This window comes from Cupressus sempervirens, chromosome 2 (assembly GCF_028749045.1).
Source record: "Cupressus sempervirens isolate cs-2001-9-10 chromosome 2, ASM2874904v1, whole genome shotgun sequence".
In the NCBI taxonomy this organism is placed as follows: domain Eukaryota; kingdom Viridiplantae; phylum Streptophyta; class Pinopsida; order Cupressales; family Cupressaceae; genus Cupressus; species Cupressus sempervirens.
In genome coordinates, this window is record NC_143119.1 from 446,747,346 (window position 1) to 446,765,762 (window position 18,417).

General features: G+C 32.8%; 1 protein-coding gene across 2 annotated transcripts in view; it reads left to right on the forward strand.

Annotated features, from left to right (window-relative positions):
* The first annotated feature begins 6,907 nt into the window (after positions 1 to 6,907).
* LOC149572985 (COMPLEX 1 LYR-like protein) overlaps positions 6,908 to 18,417 on the forward strand; it is an 84,306-nt gene continuing 72,796 nt past the window's right edge. The window contains exon 1 of one of the 2 annotated variants that reach the window (XM_089814126.1): positions 6,908 to 7,432. In XM_089814126.1, coding sequence (XP_089670252.1) covers positions 7,158 to 7,432 — 275 coding nt within the window. In that variant the 5' untranslated portion in view covers positions 6,908 to 7,157. The remainder of the gene's footprint in view (positions 7,433 to 18,417) is intronic. The other variant, XM_089814127.1, reaches the window with a different exon arrangement.

Below are 18,417 nucleotides of genomic sequence, written 5' to 3' on the forward strand. Positions count from 1 at the left end.
TACTGTGAGGATGTGAAAGCATACAGGTTGTTTGATCCTGATTCCGGAGATGTCTTGTTTCGGCGAGATGTTCAGTTTGATGAGCGGTATCCTTCTATGGATCCTCCATCTTTAGCTACTTCTTTACTACCCAGTCCTTCATCTACTCCTCTATAGGATTATGCCTCCTCTGAGGATGATCTTGAGATTGATCCCCCTTTGCCTCCTCCACCAGATGTTTCGCGAGTGCCCAAGTGGGCTCGTGATATTGTTGATGCAGCTGGACCTCTGGTAGGTGATCCTACAGATGTTCCTCGTACTTGTTCTCAGACTGCAGGTAGTGGCCTTTTGAGTCATGCCATTTCTGATGATCCTTAGAATTTTTCACAGGTGTTAGGACACTCAGAGTGGGATAGAGCAATGGATGAGGAGTATTCTTCTTTGATGAAGAACCACACATGGGATTTGTGTCCTCTTCCAACAAGAAGAAAGTTGGTTCGGTGTCGTTGGGTGTACCGTACCAAGTATGTTGCAGATGGTTCTATTGATAGGTACAAGGCACATCTTGTTGCAAAGGGTTTCACACAGGTTGAGGGTATTGACTACTCTGAAACCTTTGCCCTTGTTGCCAAGATGAACTCTACTCGCCTTGTACTCTCTCTAGCAGCTTCACAGAAATGGACAATTTTTCAGATGGATGTGAAGAGTGCCATTTTGCATGGAGACCTACATGAGGAGATATATATGGAGTAGCCTCATGGTTTTGTGCAAGACTCTTCATTGGTATGCTGGCTTCGGAGGTCTTTATATGGTCTCAAATAGGCCCCTAGGGCTTGGTACGAGAAGATGGATTCCTTCTTGCTTGCTTCCCACTTCACACAGTGTCATTCTGATCCTACAGTTTACATTTAGCATCATGGGGCTGACTTATTGATACTTGTGCTTTATGTTGATGACCTCATCATCACAAGAAGCTCAGTCTCCATGATACAAGGTGTTCAACAAGCATTGAGGGAGCAGTTTGAGATGAAAGATCTTGGCCTTCTGCACTATTTTTTGGGCCTACAGGTTGTTCAGTCTTCAGATGGGATAGCCATACTCCAGCAGAAGTATGCTCATGATATGCTTCAGAGATTCGACATGCTTGATTGCAAGCCTACCCCCACACCTTTTCAGTCAGGTGTTGTTTTATCTACCACTTGCTCTACTCCTACAGTGGATTCTACTCTATATAGACAACTTGTGGGTAGTTTGTTGTACTTGACACACACACGTCCTGATATTTCCTTTGCGGTTGGACTTGTCTCTCGATTCTCCCATGATCCTCATGAGAGTCATTGGCAAGCATCCAAACGTATCTTAAGGTATATTAGAGGTACACCATGTTATGGCATTCACTACACATCAAGGGATCCTCAAATTATTGGTTTCACAGATTCAGACTGGGCTGGTGACATTGATGATCGTAAGTCTACTTTTGGTTTTGTATTTTGTCTTGGTTCTGGTCCTATCACATGGTCTTGCAAAAAGCAACATGCTCACGCATTATCATCTACAGAGGCAGAATATAAGGGAGCTGTATTAGCTAGTCAGGAGGTTTTGTGGCTTCGACAGTTGATGACAGAGTTTGGATCTCCTCCTGATACTCCCACCTTTCTATGGTGTGACAATCAGAGTGCTATACACATTTCATGCAACCGTGTTGAGCATCAGCAGACCAAGCACATTGAGCTTCACATGCACTTCATCAGGCATCTCATTCAGGATGGTGCTTTGAGCTTGGAGTACATTCCTACTGCTGAGCAGGTTGCAGACATCTTCACTAAACCTTTTGCATCCCCGCAGTATCTTCAGCTGCGTTCTATGCTTGGGGTGAAGGAAGTTGTCCTTGGGGGGTCTCAGTGATGAGTCCTTCCTTCCTTCTTTTTATTGCTATCTCTTTTTGGAGTAGAGTTTTTCCCACTGGGTTTTCTCTATTTCTCTGTTTCACAGAGATTTAGTTGTTATTGGGTACCTCATCAGGCCTTGTTGCCGGGACCCAAGTTTGCTTTAAGCTTTGCATTGTAGTTTCCTTGCTCTTTTTGCATTGTTTGTAGCTGCATTGTTGCTCATCTTAAGGGGGCTGTTAGAGTAAAGCGTTGATTTAATTTCATTTATTAAATTCACTTTACTCACTTCTTAAGATTTTACTTTATGCACCTTTTTGCATCTCTATTTAATAATTAATTAGTAATTATTAAATAGCTTTTTCTTTTTAGGTTACCCTTTTTAGGGTTTTGATCTCCTTTTATAAGGATTGATCTCCTTTGTATTTGGTTATCTTTTCTATTTCTAAAAATACATTAGCATATTTTTCAGAGCAAAACCCTTTGCCTCCTCTTGTCTTTTTCTTCTGTGACAGGTTTTTGCATGTAGGTATTCGAAGGCTTTGTGGATTTGTATTGATCAAATTCTTCACTATCTTGATAAGTTGTGTTAGATGACATAATGAATATTTTTTACATTAGCAAATATAAATTAAGTTTTATTGTGAAGACGTTAAGTTAAACTTACAGCATCATGTAAAATAAAATAAAATAATGGTGTATTTACAAATCATAGATTTTTAATCCATTTAGATTATATGTTAGGTGTGTTATCAAAAACTTTGAAATTTCTATTCTTTAAACTTTTTAAATTTCTATTCTTTAAACTTTTTAACTTCATCACCGTTATTGAGGAAGAGGTTATGTATAGATTATGTTAAAGTGACACATTACATTAGTAAAAATGTGTAAAAACATAAATAATAATGATATTTCTCACTATTTTTTAATATATGAAATTTTTATTTACAACTTTCAATTTGTATTGAACCCTTAAATATTATTTAATTTACTTTTATTTTAATATTTAAATAGTGATATTGATGGCACTTTTATAAAACTTCATGCAAGTGGGTAGTGAGGCTATACTAACAATTAGGTAGTTTCAACTAAAATGAAATAAATTTATGTATTACTAAATAAATATACTATCAACATTTTAAAAATATTAACAAATTGTATGTTGTATGAATAATTTATATATAATTTTAATACTTCATCCAATTTTTACTTAGCTTTATAGGGATAGGTTTCTAGATTGTTTAAGAAAATGAATAAAGGCAATTAAAAATAAATTTTAACACATTACAATAAATATTCAAATTATGATATAAATATACACATGTTTTCAAAATGTTTTGAAAAGTGATAATAAGTATTTAAGTTTGAAAAATCATTAGATATCTATTATTATTTCATTTTCTTATCATCTAGGTAGTGCTTCTTTGAAATTTGCTCCTATAAGGCTCAAATTATATGAATCAATCAAGTGAAAGAAAATTAATTTTAACAATTTTAGAAATTAAAATTCTCACATATAAACATTACAAATTTTAGAACTTTAAATATAAAATAAAAATACTTTTATCTAGTTGATAGAAATTGAAAAGATTAATCACTAGTTAAACTTGAGTGATTACAATAGTATTTTAGCCTGCATCAAATACAATAATAAATTTATCATAGTATATAAAATATTTTAATCAACACAAATCTTATATACTTAAATTCTATTCATATATATCACATATACTATTATAAATGAATTATAATATGAAAATAAAAATATTTTAATAATAATATAATAGTGTTTCTTAAAATATTATATAATATAAATATAGATAATATTTTTAAAAATATTTTAGTTGAATAAAAAAAATCAATTCTTAAAAATAGAATATTGAAAGTATAAACATCTAAACTAACTTACTCACAAATAAAAATATTTAACTTCAATCATGTGCATATAAGACTCAAAATGATTCACCCAATCAAATCATCAAAAAATATTTAATAGAAATTATGTAGTTAAAAAACTTGCATCTAACTATGCATTTATAATTAAATTTGAAAATGATAAATTTAAACTCTTAAAAACAATTAGTTTTAATCATGAGTTAGGCATGAAATGCAATGCACAATAAAATGCATATATGGCTGCTCAATAAAATGCATATATGGCAGAAGTTTAATGAAAATAATGCAACCACTAAGGCCAAATTAAATGCCGTTTCTTTATTTAAGCCACTTTCCTTTCACATAGCAATAACAGAATTTCAATGAATTTTAAAAAATGTTTAAACCATTGGCAAAAATAGTAATAACTAATTAAAAAAATAGCATTTAAGTGTGAAAAATATATATTTTAATAATAATATTAACAAACATTTAACATTTGATAATGTTTTCAAATTTTTGAAAGAAATAGTAATAGTATAAACAAGGAAAAAACTATAATCTTATGCCTATAAGGTAGGGACTAATAATAATAATATTATGAGGTTCTCATAATCCATCCAGAAATAGAATGTGTAATTTTTTTTTTAAAATCACACTTCTAGATTTATCATAAAATAAATAGGCTGTGTTTTCAAATTATACTCTATACAATTTATAGAGAAAGATCTATTATCAGAATAATAGAAAAATCTCAAAATATATAATATTGAATTTACATAGCAAATTAAATAGTTTTGCTGAAAAAACCAAAATATGCATTCTTTGACAAATCTATACCATAGTGGCACTGACTAAGGTGCAACTTATTTGCATTGTGGATAGCCAATCTAATTACTACTTTGCCCTGCTTTATACTGCCTGACAAAAATGGACAACTACATTTTCGTACGCTTGACAAAAAGTTGTTTTTTCTAGACAACTACATGGTAAATTTTATTTTCCTACATAGCTTTCAATTTTAAATTTTACGGAAGCCCTATAATATATAATTAAAAAATATAAATATTTGTTTTAATGAAATTGATATTTTTAAAATAAATTAATATTCAAATTTTTGTACTCAATTGATAAAGTTAAAAAATATATATATATATATATTTAAAAATAAATAAAAAAATATTTTTATTTGAATTGTTTTCATTATAGAATATAAAATATTAAAAGTTATTTTTAGTGTATAAATCCAATCTAATTTAATAATCACAATTCATTTTAATTAGTAAAAGAATAACTATTGTTTTAATTTTATTGAATAATAAAATAATACATAAATACATAAATAAATAAATAAATATTAAAAATGACTATATTTGTATTTCTTATTCAATTTGAAAGTAAAAATATTTTAAATAAATTTTAAATTTTAAAAAGATAAAAAAATATATTTAAAAAAGAAAAATAATTAATAATAAATATGAATTATTTTTAATACTTTTATTGTAATTTTTTTTTTAGAATTTTTTTAATAAAGAATAACATAAAAACCTTCAATTTTTTAAAAAGTATTTATTAACAAAACATTATTTTTTGTCTTTATGATCAAATAGATGCAACTAAAGGGCACCAGCTATGGTGCAACTTAATTGCACCGCCGAAAGTCGTGCCAAGCCCTGCCCTGTCCTTTGCCTTGCATTATCTTTTTTGGATAGTTACATAGTAAGTTTCTTTTTTCGTACTTAACTAAATAATTTTTTATTTTTTATTAAAATATAAAAATACGTCATATCATCGAGCGTACCTTACAACTTGAACTTCAATTCGCGCAGATCTTTAGTTGAGTTATGTCTGTGTGGAAGTCGAATGATGTCACCAAAGGAAAGCTTCTGAGACATTATTTTTGACAAACAAACACATATGTGCGATGACAATAATTAGTAGCAAGTCTGTCATCGGCTTTTTGACAAACAGAGAGATGTACAATGACGGTGATCGTGCACGCCGTACAACAAATTGATCTTATCTTTGTAAGAGCAAAAAGAGTATGGCTATCCAGGCCAACCTCATCCTCATGCCAACCTCTATCAACATGGATGGCAACCTATGTCAGTCCTGCTGGGTCGTACTATGACGGATCCAGATCTGATCCCAAGGAGATATTGACATCCTAACCTCCAATTGACTTGTCAGAATATATCTTTTGTGCAAATTTATCAATCTGCCATTTACTTGCATTAACTCATGAAAAAACTCCCATAGATACTGCTGGAAACACATAAGTCAATGAAATACACTGCTGGGAACACATAGATACATAACTTCCCATTGTGAGTGGAGTTTTTAATTAAATGGAAGAGGATTGCAACGTGTATCACCTTAAATCTTTTTGTTTCCTTTTTAACTTTGACTTTTTACTTGCTCATATTTTCATTTGACCTCTAATTAGTTATATTACTGAATGATAATAATCTGCCCAATTTCCGTGTAGTGTTAAAATTGTCCATAAGGAGTAGAAAAGTAGGAAATTCCATAATATCTTAAATTATAATTATATATATATATTGATTTTTTAAAATTAAATTTTAATTGTTTTGTGGCACTCCATTTCTGAACCACGACGGGCTAATCATTATACATTGAAATTCCATCAATTTTTTCACTATACAAAGATGGGAGGGAGAAAAGTGGCAGCCAAAGCAAACAACGGAGGCCTTTGTTTTGTCGTTGGTTTCTCATAGCCATATCAATCACCTTTTTGCCACCGACTTTCCCCAAGTTTGATATGAAATAAATGTATCTATATCCTATTCAGTAGTTCTTATTTTTCTTAATATTTATTTTTAAAAAATTAATAAATCCCCACAAAAAACTATTTCAGCTAATCAGAAATTCAAATTTGACATTAGATAATTATATATTTTTAATCTAACTTTAGAAACTTTATAATATGATGCTGGTTTAACATGAAAAATAAATAGGAAGGGGGGCAAAAGAAAACATTAGGCAGCGACTAACAAGAGTCAATAAGTTTGACTAGAGAAACTAAACAATTGTGATAACAATATAAAAAATTAAATACTGTAATATTACTTATAAATAAAAAAAAAATGAAAATAGTATCAAAACAAACAAAAATTAAGCATGTTAATGTTTAAATTAATATTTTTATGCAACGAAAAACATGGAGGAAAACAGCAGGGAAAAGGGGAAACGGTGAAAACCTTTATTTAATGAACGGGATTGCCTGTATCAGCTTCCACGCTTCTCACATTCTTATTGCAAATTTCACCATTTGATCATGTTGATATTAATCGTTTGATTTCCTTTATTTCTTTACCCGACAACAATGGGGAAGATTGAAGAGTAGCTGTGGTGGCATGCAACCGGGCGCGTGACAAGGAGGAAGTGAAATAGAAAATGGCGAAGGGACTAGTATGGGCGACTGCAGAGGATTTAGTGCGCAATAAGCCCGCCGTTCTGTCGCTTTATCGTAACATTCTGAGGACATTGAACTCTGGAGATTTGCCTTTATCATTGTCTGCCAGGCACCTGAAGAAGGCAGAAGCTCGAGCCATCTTCGAGCTCGGTTCAGAACAAGATTCTCTGCATAATATTGCTGATCTCATGGACGCTGGCTACTATACACTTTCTCTCCTTCGCAAGGGCCAACTTCCTCCCCATAGAATTATCTAGTGAGAACAACCTTGCTTTACTTATTCTTTACTTTCTCTGTCATGCTTGTCACCGCCATCAATGTTTTTCCAATTCTTTATCGAATTCCACAATAATTGGTTATTTATCAAATTGCCCTCTGTAACTTCAAATCCACTAAATCTTAGTGTTTATATTGCATGGCGTATTTGAATTCCACTGCAATAGCGAAAACAACTGGTACAAGCATGGATGATGCCGCTAAATACAATATTAATATTTTACGATTATCAGAAGTAAATTTACCTGCATGTTAATTAAGAATAAGTTTATTTTAACAAGCAGAGAATGCTTCAAACTTCAAAACAAGAGGAACTGCATATTACTGACACACCTGAGAAATTCATAGTATAAAATAGAGAGAAGTCGGAAAACCTACATGTCAACAGGTACTGAAATTTGTGTGGATATCCAGATACACGGGATAGGACATTCCAGAAGTAACTGCTTTGGATTTCGACGGAATAAGATAACATCAGCTACGATGTTTTTCATTACTTTGGGTGCTATTTCCTCGCGTATATGCATTTTTAGCATTTATTTCTCTCCAATCCCTCCACTACTCTCTTTTCATCTTTAGTAAGTTTCAGTCATTACTCCTGCGCTGGACAGACAAAATCTCAACTTTTAATCATCTTCCAGGAAAGGAGTCCCATAGAAATTTTTCTTGCTTTTATGTTCTGGTAACCCTAGATCCTGCACTTACTCTGCTTCTTATCATTATCAATTGGATTGTAAATTGAGTTACAATACTCAGATATATAAATGCACAGGTAAGTCCATGGCTATATTGTAATTAATGTTCCTTTTAAGCTAACGATCGTTTTATAAAATTTTCTGCAGTTGTAGCTGGTTTTGTGAAATATGATTTAATAACTAATAATGATATCAAAGTTAAAATGTAAAAATAAAAAAAATAAAAATTAGTATATAATATAAAACAAATTATTTAGGTTTAATGAAAGGTCAAGTGCCATGCTGTTACAGCAACTTTCATTATAACAGGAAATTTAATGAATTTCGAGCAACTTACATAAGAGAGAAACTATCTGAAAATTGCACAAACAATTTTTTTTGCACATATACTTTATCTTTTCAAGATCTGACAAGTAAGCATATGAAAAGGAGCAAGGTCAGAGACAGTCAATATTCACATGAAAAGATAAGAGGACAAAATTTCTATGTAGAGGTCAGTATTGGTTATGATTGGGTCAACGTTTTAATTAATGGTGGAAAGGAAACCTCAGAGAGTTCATGGATTGGGTCTAATGATTGGCACCGGCAACATAACACTACTAGCAATAGCAACAGAAGCAGTATTAGCAGTGCTACTAGCCATAGTGAGAGTGATATGGAGCCAGGGATTGTCTTAGGATAGCTTGAAGCTGATGTTGATGATCTTGCATCTAAACAGTCTCATTTGACTACAGCTCTTTAAATGAATATAGATAACTCATTTTTTTACATGGTGTAAAAGGTCTCTTTTAAGGTCTCAATCTGGCTGTACAGTATCTTTGGCTAGTGATGCAGATTGTTCCACTAAGCATCCATTCACATTCAGTGATCCTTATATGGTTGATGCCTTGTTGCTGGGTTGGTTCACTGAAGGGGTTTGAAGATAGTACGAGGAATGGTAAGGTTGGGCAAGACTTGATGTCCAAGATCAGGAGATCATCCAGCACACAAAGTTTGCAAGATTCTTGAAAGATATCTCCATCAAGTTCAAGCACTAGGTGGATACACGGGTGACAGTCAGGGTCTATTGACATCTTTTGTGGCCAAACCACTCCGTGAAGCTATACTGAGACTATCAAATGGGAGGTGGAACAAAGCAAGTTTGGATTAATGTAATTTTATTTTTATAGGACCTGCTTGCTAAAGCAGTGGATGAGGTTGATCCAATATATTGAACATTGATGATGTCCAGAGATCTTTCTGTAGTACTCTTGAGTCCTTTGCAAGGGATAGCAGCAGGTAAAAAGGGGCAGCAATGCTCAAGAGACTGCAAGAAAGAAGATAACAGTGAGCACTTAGTCTAGATGCTAATGTATGACAGTCAAAGGTCCGTATGATAGGACACATGCTTATATCTAGAAGGGAGATTTGGAGCTTCAAAATTATCTGACGAGAGTCATACACATTCTAGTGCATAATAGTCACCAGATAAAGAATGCAGGTGGAAATGTATGTATGTTATGCATAAGGCAGTTTGAAGCAAAAGACATTGGAATGATAGTAAGGGTCAATGATGGTTTATTTCTGAAGTGCACAGCGTTTTAGTGGGTAATGAATGAAGTAATTTGCAAAAAGATCTTAAGTGACGGTGGTCAAATATTTGCCCACAAAGATCTTCTACGCACCTCTAAGGAGTCCTAAATTGTATTGAGAACTTGGGACATGTGCTATTATCAAGTTGCAGTGGATAAGGAGATTGATTGGTAGCTGCAGAAAATATAGTGAGTAGTGTGAAATATTTATGACAACAGTTCCAAATTTTGAGGAAAGTTAGAAGCAAATTCTGTAGAATATCCCAGACAATTGAGAGGGTGGGGGCGAGGGGGAGGAGGAAATCAGTTGTCAATAAATTTATATCAATTTTCACAGATCTGGAATCAGCTGATTAATACTTTTTACACTTAACCAAACCAGATGTAAACATGAAATAGCACACACAATAATCATACACCATGAACACCAGATTTTTATGTGGAAAATCCAAGTTAGGGAAAACCACAGAGAAGCTAATTCTCATGAATGAAAACACCAGTTAATGTAATTTTTACAATGGGTGGCTCATTGCAGAATGCTCACTGGGGGTGGGCTCACTGCCCTAAGAGAGAAGAGGGAAAAAGGAAATCTGCCAGTATAGTACAACTGCCAGAAGAAACCCTTGGCTCATTGCCTCCGGTGTCTAACAAAAGCTACACACCCTCTGCTTGCCAACCACCTTCATACTTCCACAAGATCTTCACACAATATCTGACAGATTTGAATTTTCTTCTCAGTCAACCTCCTTACTGGTCCATCACAAACAATCTCTTACTTATACTAAATTGAAATTACCAAGTTGGCTAACATAATTTTAAAATATGTTGAACCTAAACTTTACTGCGGTGGGGAGGAATGAAAAGTGGACTACACCTCACACATTGCCTTGACCAAATAACACCTTACCCAAATTCCATAATAACCGGAGCCCAATAAGAAATCAGAGGTTAGCAATTATGTTCTGGACCACATCAACACTACCCAAAACAGAAAAACAACGAAACCATACTGCCACAAACCATATCCGAAACAATAGAGAATTCCAGACCACTGACAAACACAAACATCACAGAATATACCACCACCATCCTTCTGAAGCACTAGCCTCTAGACCAACATAACCTCAAAACCACATCAACATAACAGGAATACTGAGCACAATACTGACCACCAAAGCAGTATTCTGCCATCAATAACAACCATACTAACACATGGATAACTCTGCAACATTGTCAGCAACTTCAACAATTTGCCATCAAAGACAACCACACAAAATACTACAACAACAATAACAACATTATCAACTCTGCAACATTGACATTGCAACATCAGCAACAAACTTTGCAAAACAACAACAGCATCATCAACTCTGCAACATGAGTAATGCAACATCAACAGAAAACTCTGCCCACCAACAATCTCCCCCTTGTCATTGATGCAACATTTGTCAACGACAAACATAATTGCACAACCGGACACAATCTCATCACATAGCACTTTTAGCACTTTTATTCTCTCTCCCCCTTTGACATCAAGGACAAAGGTGGGCAACACACACTGCCTCCCCTGAGGTGAAGCCCCATATATTAGTCTAGACCAAGAATGTGTAGTAAGCTCCCTGTATTAATGCAGTGCCAATGATACTTAGTCTGAACTAGAAAGGGATAATATCCCCAACCTCTCCTGAAGATACTCAAAAAGTATCTTTGCACAAAGCTTTTGTAAAGATATATGCAATATGTGTTGTCATGGGTGCATACACAAGTTCTACTTATAGTACAACTCCTTTTCTTTCAAAAAGAGATGCTGGATCAGAACATCTCAATTTTCAGCGTTGCATTGGGTTTATTATGCAGGTAGTATCACAAATGCTTGAGAGTGGTTTCTCAAACACTACACCAATATCCTTTAATATCTGTTTCATCCGAAGTACCATTGTGCAATGTGATGCGACAACAATATATTTGGATTCTACATAGGAAATAGATACAAAATCCTGCTTCTTACTGAACCAAGCAACCAACGAGGAGCCAAGAAAAAATAATTGACCACAAATACTCTTCCCATTGTCAAAACTACAGACACAATCTGCATTAGTGTAGAATTTTGGAGTAAAGCCTGATCCTCGGGATACCACAACCCCAATTACCCTGTTTCTTTTAAATATCTAAATATCCTTTTTGCTGCAATAACATGTGATACTCTTGGATTGTTCTGGAATCTAGCTATCAGACAAACAACATACATGATATCCTGTCTGGTAGCAGTCACATTTAGCAATTCTCTGATTGTCGCTCTATACTCTCTGACATTTCCTTTGGAGGATTTGCCTCCTTTGGTTAGCCTACATCTAGTAGTCATAGGAGTACACACTGATTTGTAATTTTCAAATCCAAACTTCTTCAACAGATTTTTGATAGACTTTGACTGATAGATCAAAACAACTTAACTATTTTGTTTCACTTGCAATCCAAGATGTCACCAATTATGGACATCTCAAATTCATCGTGCATTTGATTAGCAATTTCCTTGCGCGTACCATCATTTCCTCCAAATATTTAATCATCCACAAAACCCATAAATACTAAGTTTTTCTAAATTAAATTTGAAACAAATTTTGTTGTCAATAAATCCTTCTTGTCTATTATACAAATCTTGAATTTAATGTCTGACATAATTTGTGTTCGTTTGTTTCAACCTATTCAAATCTGGATGTGTACTTACTACTTGCATATTTAGTCCCTGCATTCTATTGAGCAATGCAAATTGTCAAGTTGTGGAGATTTCCTTTAGTCAAAAAATGGCCATTGGCAGTAAGTTGCCGATAACGATATTTTAACAGTTTAACCTATGGTCTTGGGTGATGTTAGCATTTTGATTGCACCTTTCAATGCAACATAAAACAAAACATGTGAACAATAGATCTACTCTTCAAATTTAATGAAGAAGCTCCTTGTAAAATGAAAACTAACCTACAATGAACAATATCTACTTGCAACATACAATGTTTTATGGGTGATTTAGGTGTTTGTGGAGATTTAGTGCTAATATCTTGAGTCGCCTTGTTTTATAGATAAAGAAAACTAAAATATAGGTTTTATTTATTTAGTTTGTATGATTTAGTGCTAATATGTTGAGTCGCCTTGTTTTATAGATAAAGAAAACTAAAATATAGGTTTTATTTAGTTAGTTTGTATTGCCAACACCTAAATCACCCATAAAACATTGTAAATATTGTAAGTTGCAAGTAGATATTGCTCATAGTACTTTAGTTTGATTTTACAAGGAGCTTCTTCATTAAGTTTGAGGAGTAGTTCTATTGCACACATGTTTTGTTTTATGTTGCATTGAAGGTGCAATCAAAATGCTAACATCACCCAAGACCATAGGTTAAAATATCATTATCGGCAACTTACTGCCAAGGGCCAAACAAAATTGGCAAAAAGTCAGAGATTAATTAACAACTTAACCGTGAAAAAACCCTACAACTTAAAAAATTGCTTAGATTTAATTTGAAATGCATTTATTTGCAAAATTCAATGAGAAGATGCATCTAATGAGTCACTAAATGAGTAAACAAAATAAACATGCCGAGTCTAGATATATTTGAATGCAAATAGGGTACAAAATGACATCCTCATGTGGAATGCTGATGGCTGGTAGCCATAGCCTAATAGCATGAAGTTTGACAAACTAAAAATAGTGAATTCTCTTTGTAAAACTATAACTAAATACAAGTACAATTTCAAAATAGTCTGCATCTTCCCCCTCTCAACAGCTCTAGTAAGAACTACTGGAGTGGTAGGGTGTCTAGTCATTGAAGTCCATTGTGGTTGTGCCTCCTCCCACCGCCTTAATGATTGCCTGGACAATGAATTATCTAAGAGTAGCAATCCAACCACTTTAGTATTTTTATTATCAGATTTCAGCTCTGTATGTTTAATGACAAGCAAGAATGAAAATGAGGAAAGTATTTGGTCTGTGTGTTTTGTCTTCAAAATGAGGAAAATGTATTTGTTTGTTGTAAATTGTTTTGAGGGTAAATGTTATGTTTAGGGTTGGATTTTCTTATGTTGATATGTTGATTTGGGAGGTTAGAAAGGAAAAATAGAAGAAAAGTAAACAAAATTGATTTGGTCCACGTTTTTGCCTGGGAATGCTCTGCAAACTTGGCTGTGCTTGGGAAAGGCCTGTTGTAACCTACAGACAGCTAGTACCAGGATCTAGATTGGTACAACAAGGACCCGACCCTGTGCATGAATCTAAGTGAATTTATAGCATGGTAGAAAACTAATTATCCATGTGAAGTCCAAAATTCAATAAGTTGCATTATCTATTTAGGGAATATCACCAACATTTAGTTTCACATCTTTTTTACTGTAAAGGCATTTAACTTGTTTAAATTTAATAGCAGTAAAACTCATTTCACATGTTAAATCTAATGATTTCACCTTTCAATTAAACTTGTAAATCTTATAGTACTAGTGAGTCATTATATATAGTCTCCATAGACATCAATGTACATTAGAAAATCATAACAAGGTGATTTATTCAGAAGCTTCCATTTCTTGGTCATTTGGTTCTGGTGCAGTTGTAAGTTGAAGTTCTCTCCTCATGCCAATCCAGCTTGCATATCATGTGTGGATGTTACATGTGATTAAGCACAAGTGTAAGAGCAATATATAACAGATAATTAAGTACCCTTTCTAGGATATTATAAAAATGGATTTCCCAACCCAAAAAAAAAATACTGGCCTGCTATTTCATATTTATAAATGTTGAAGTATAGCATCAGTCGAAGTGATATACTCATTACATTGAGTATTTGTATTCATGATTTATATGAATATCGTTTTATGTTTCATATTCTAATATATATATATATGAGTGTATGTATATCTATGACTTACATGAGCTATAGGACATGACTTTGTTGTAGCCTCTGTTGGATTGATTTTATTAAAGCTACCTCATTGATGATAAATTGTCCTTAAGCTGGGTATCTTATATATATAATATATATTATATATTATGCATTATATATTATATATATATAATATATATATGATTTATGTAATATAATATGTATTATATATATTATGCATTATATATTATTATATAATAATATAATAATATAATATTATATTACATATATATTTAATATATTAATATTATATATATGTTAAAGATGAGCTATGCATATAGTTATAAACTGAATAGTGATTAATTATATAGACATCTCTCTTCATGTCTCTTGAAGAGATATGTCTCCTCCTGTCATATTATACATATATGAGATCCAAATCCAAATTTGGAAATAGTCAATTACAATGGCAATGAAAATACATTTGCAGAAACAATCTTAGTTACCTTAACATGGTATCAAAGCTAGACTGCAAATAAAATCAGAGAAAATCAATAATATGGAGTCAATAAACTTGTTTGGTGGAATTGAAGAGGGCTGCACGATAATGAACTTGAGTTGGTATGTTGCAGAGAAACACAATGACCAATATGCAGGTTCACGTCCACCACGAGAAGATTGATGCTCAAAATGTTCAGTTATTTCTGTAGAATTGAGTTGGAACGATTGATTTTTTGAAGTCAGATCCTCATTCCTAAATAGGTATCAAGTCAATTGCATATAGTGACCAAACTCCACGAATGTATGGAAGTTTATACAGAGCAGTGACTAGTAATAATATGATCAAATACTTTACAACAGTGATGACTTCCAATAATTCAGAAGGATATGAACGCATAAAATGATATTTAATAAACAAACAAATACAAATGAGAAACACTCATTCAAGCAAGCACTCAAAAAGAAAAGAAAAAAAGAAATGAAGATTCATGAGGGTGATACGACATGCAATACATATGTGTATTATAGGAGTCGACACACAACTTGAAAATCATAAATAGTAAGGAGTTTGAAAAGAAAAATTGTAGAACAAACACTGATAGAGAAATACAACATCTTGGTCACACACATCACATACGATACCAATTACGTAACAGTATCAGAGGTATGATGGAGTAGGCTCGGGACAAGGTGCTGATAAAGATAAACATTAAATATTAAGCGAGTTTGTTGTGAACATAAAGTTTTGGTATGGAGACTCCAACAGCGTATAAATCTCATATGATGTTCTGGCCCGATAAAGATTACTAAAGACAAAAGTTAATTTGTCTTATCCAAATGCTAACTAGAAATAAGCATCAGCGAAGACATTGTATATCATGTTTGCCAAGTCAAACAAAATTTATACAAAGTGTCCGATGGCGATAGAAGTCTGCAAGAATAAATGGACGTCAGATGTTGTAAATGACTAAATACAGAGATATTACAGAGGCAACGATAAATATTCAAAGACAAGTCTCCAATGTGGATGAACACATTAGTAGCCTTTAAAGGATTAGTTTATTCAACAGTGAAATGACAAGGGAATTTCCCAACAGTGATAATTGAATCAACGATGAAAGAAGGAAGAAGTAACCAATACAAAGTTAGCAAAGATAATGAAAAGGTGCGATTAATAAAGAGGCATGATTTAGTTGAAAAGATGTGTCTATTTCAAAAGAAATCTTGTGTATATATATTTGAAGTGATATAGTGATAATGAAAAGAAAAATAGAGGATATAGATCCGATTGGTAGAGCAGAGAAGACTATCTAATGGTGTGAGAAAGAAAAAAGGGAAAAGATATTGATTAAGTAGAAGAGTATTAAGAGGTAAGTACTTTATGAAATTACTTTATTTATTTCTTAGAAAATAGAGTATTATGTTATTTTTATAAAATGAAGATTTGTAATATTATATATTTAATTATATAAATGCAAGCATATAAAAGATTGTGAAATCAATAATATATTAATGTTGTTATAGTTATTAAAATATTTGATATTTTATAAGGATTATTATAATTTCTTATAATGGAAAGATTGATCCAAGTATAACTTGGTGCCATCTTGAATACAACCGAGATAAGTTACATATGTCTAGAATAGTATTAGGCAAATTTTTTTTTCCTCCTGACTTGTCACATATGAAGGCATTTTATTATTTATTTGATGCATATGAGGTAAGTAGTTATTATTATTGAGTATTGCATTTGTCTATTCATTATTTGTATATATATACATAAGAGCTATTTTACCTTGATTTTTCCTTCGAGAATGTTCTTGCAGGAAAAGGAGGATTAATATTAGATTCGGAGAGAGTCTAAACACTTTGTTAAAGGGAAGCTTATTTTTGAAGCTTAGAAGATTTATATTCAGAGGGATTTTGACACATCCGTCAGAGGAAGCAGATAAAAGATATGGTTTCATCAATCGTCAGTGACATCGATCATATTGATTCAGAGGGAGTAAAACAATGTTGTAATGGAATCTTCAGTGATCGATAAATTGTAATAAGAGGACTGTAATTCATTAAACTATGTGAATGGGCCTACACCTTGTGTACATCATAAGAAAGTTGTGACTTTAATTAAACTATCTACGAGACTCTCTTTGATAAATGAAACTTGATGTATGAGTTGTAGAGTCATTCAAGTGGTATAATCATACTCAATCAAGATATTGGCGTATTGTGGACAGGTTTGTGTTTGTTTCTACTACCAAGCTTAATGAATGTTTGGAGCTTTAATGGATGAAAAGAGCAAGCTGGAACTTAGAAATAAGCTGTCATATTTGATACAAAATTGTTCAACAATATAAAAATGAGAATTTTTTACATTGTGGGGGAATAATATAGTCAATGTTTCATTTCCACTTGAACCTTATTTAGAGAAGAGATGTTCCATTCTCAAATAATCTAAAAAGACAATTTCTGAATCTTCATGTGCAGATAAGTAGTATTCTTAACTTTTACATTTAACTACTCTTTGTATTCTCTCTTATTTGTAATTCTATACATACTATAAGAGTTATTTGCCTTGATATTTTCCTTTATGTTTGAGGATGTTCTTACAGGAAAAGAAAGGTGGTACTTTACACATGCTACTAGATATTGGGCAGACTCAAACCTAATGATCAAGATGGATAAAATAAGGCTCTCATCCTTGATGATTGAGATTATGAAATTCTTCTACATCAAGAGGGAGTATGATGATTGAGATTATGAGATTCTTCTACATTAAGAGGGAGTATGACACTTCTTCATAGGCAATGTTGGAGCTTAAAAGATTTATATTTAGAGAAGTCCAGAAATACATGTGGGTGACTACATGATGTTGATGGGCTTGCTCCTACGTATGTCATTAGGGAGTGATCAGTTCGACAGACATCCTTGGGTAAAGAGAGTTTTTGAGGAAGTAACAAAGAGGACCTGACTTCCCAAGATCAATGTTCAAAGGGAGAATTTTTTTGAGATGCAATCCTTTGTGGATGATATCTTCTCTATAAGGAGAAGTTCTAAGGGAAATCCTTTATAATACACTCTCCTCTATGAGAGAAGTATGAGGTGAAAACCCCTTTGTACCACCCTCTGATTTGGTTCATGGTGGTTACTATTTCACATATGATATGTAATGAAAGGTGACAATCTTTCATTGACATATATAAACAGAAGGTAACCATTATAAGATGACGATCTTGTAAATGGTAGACCTGTTATCATGGTTCTTTGGGCCGGATTTTGCCGAACACCATGATAACAAACAAACATAAGGTAATTGTTTGTAAGGTGATGATC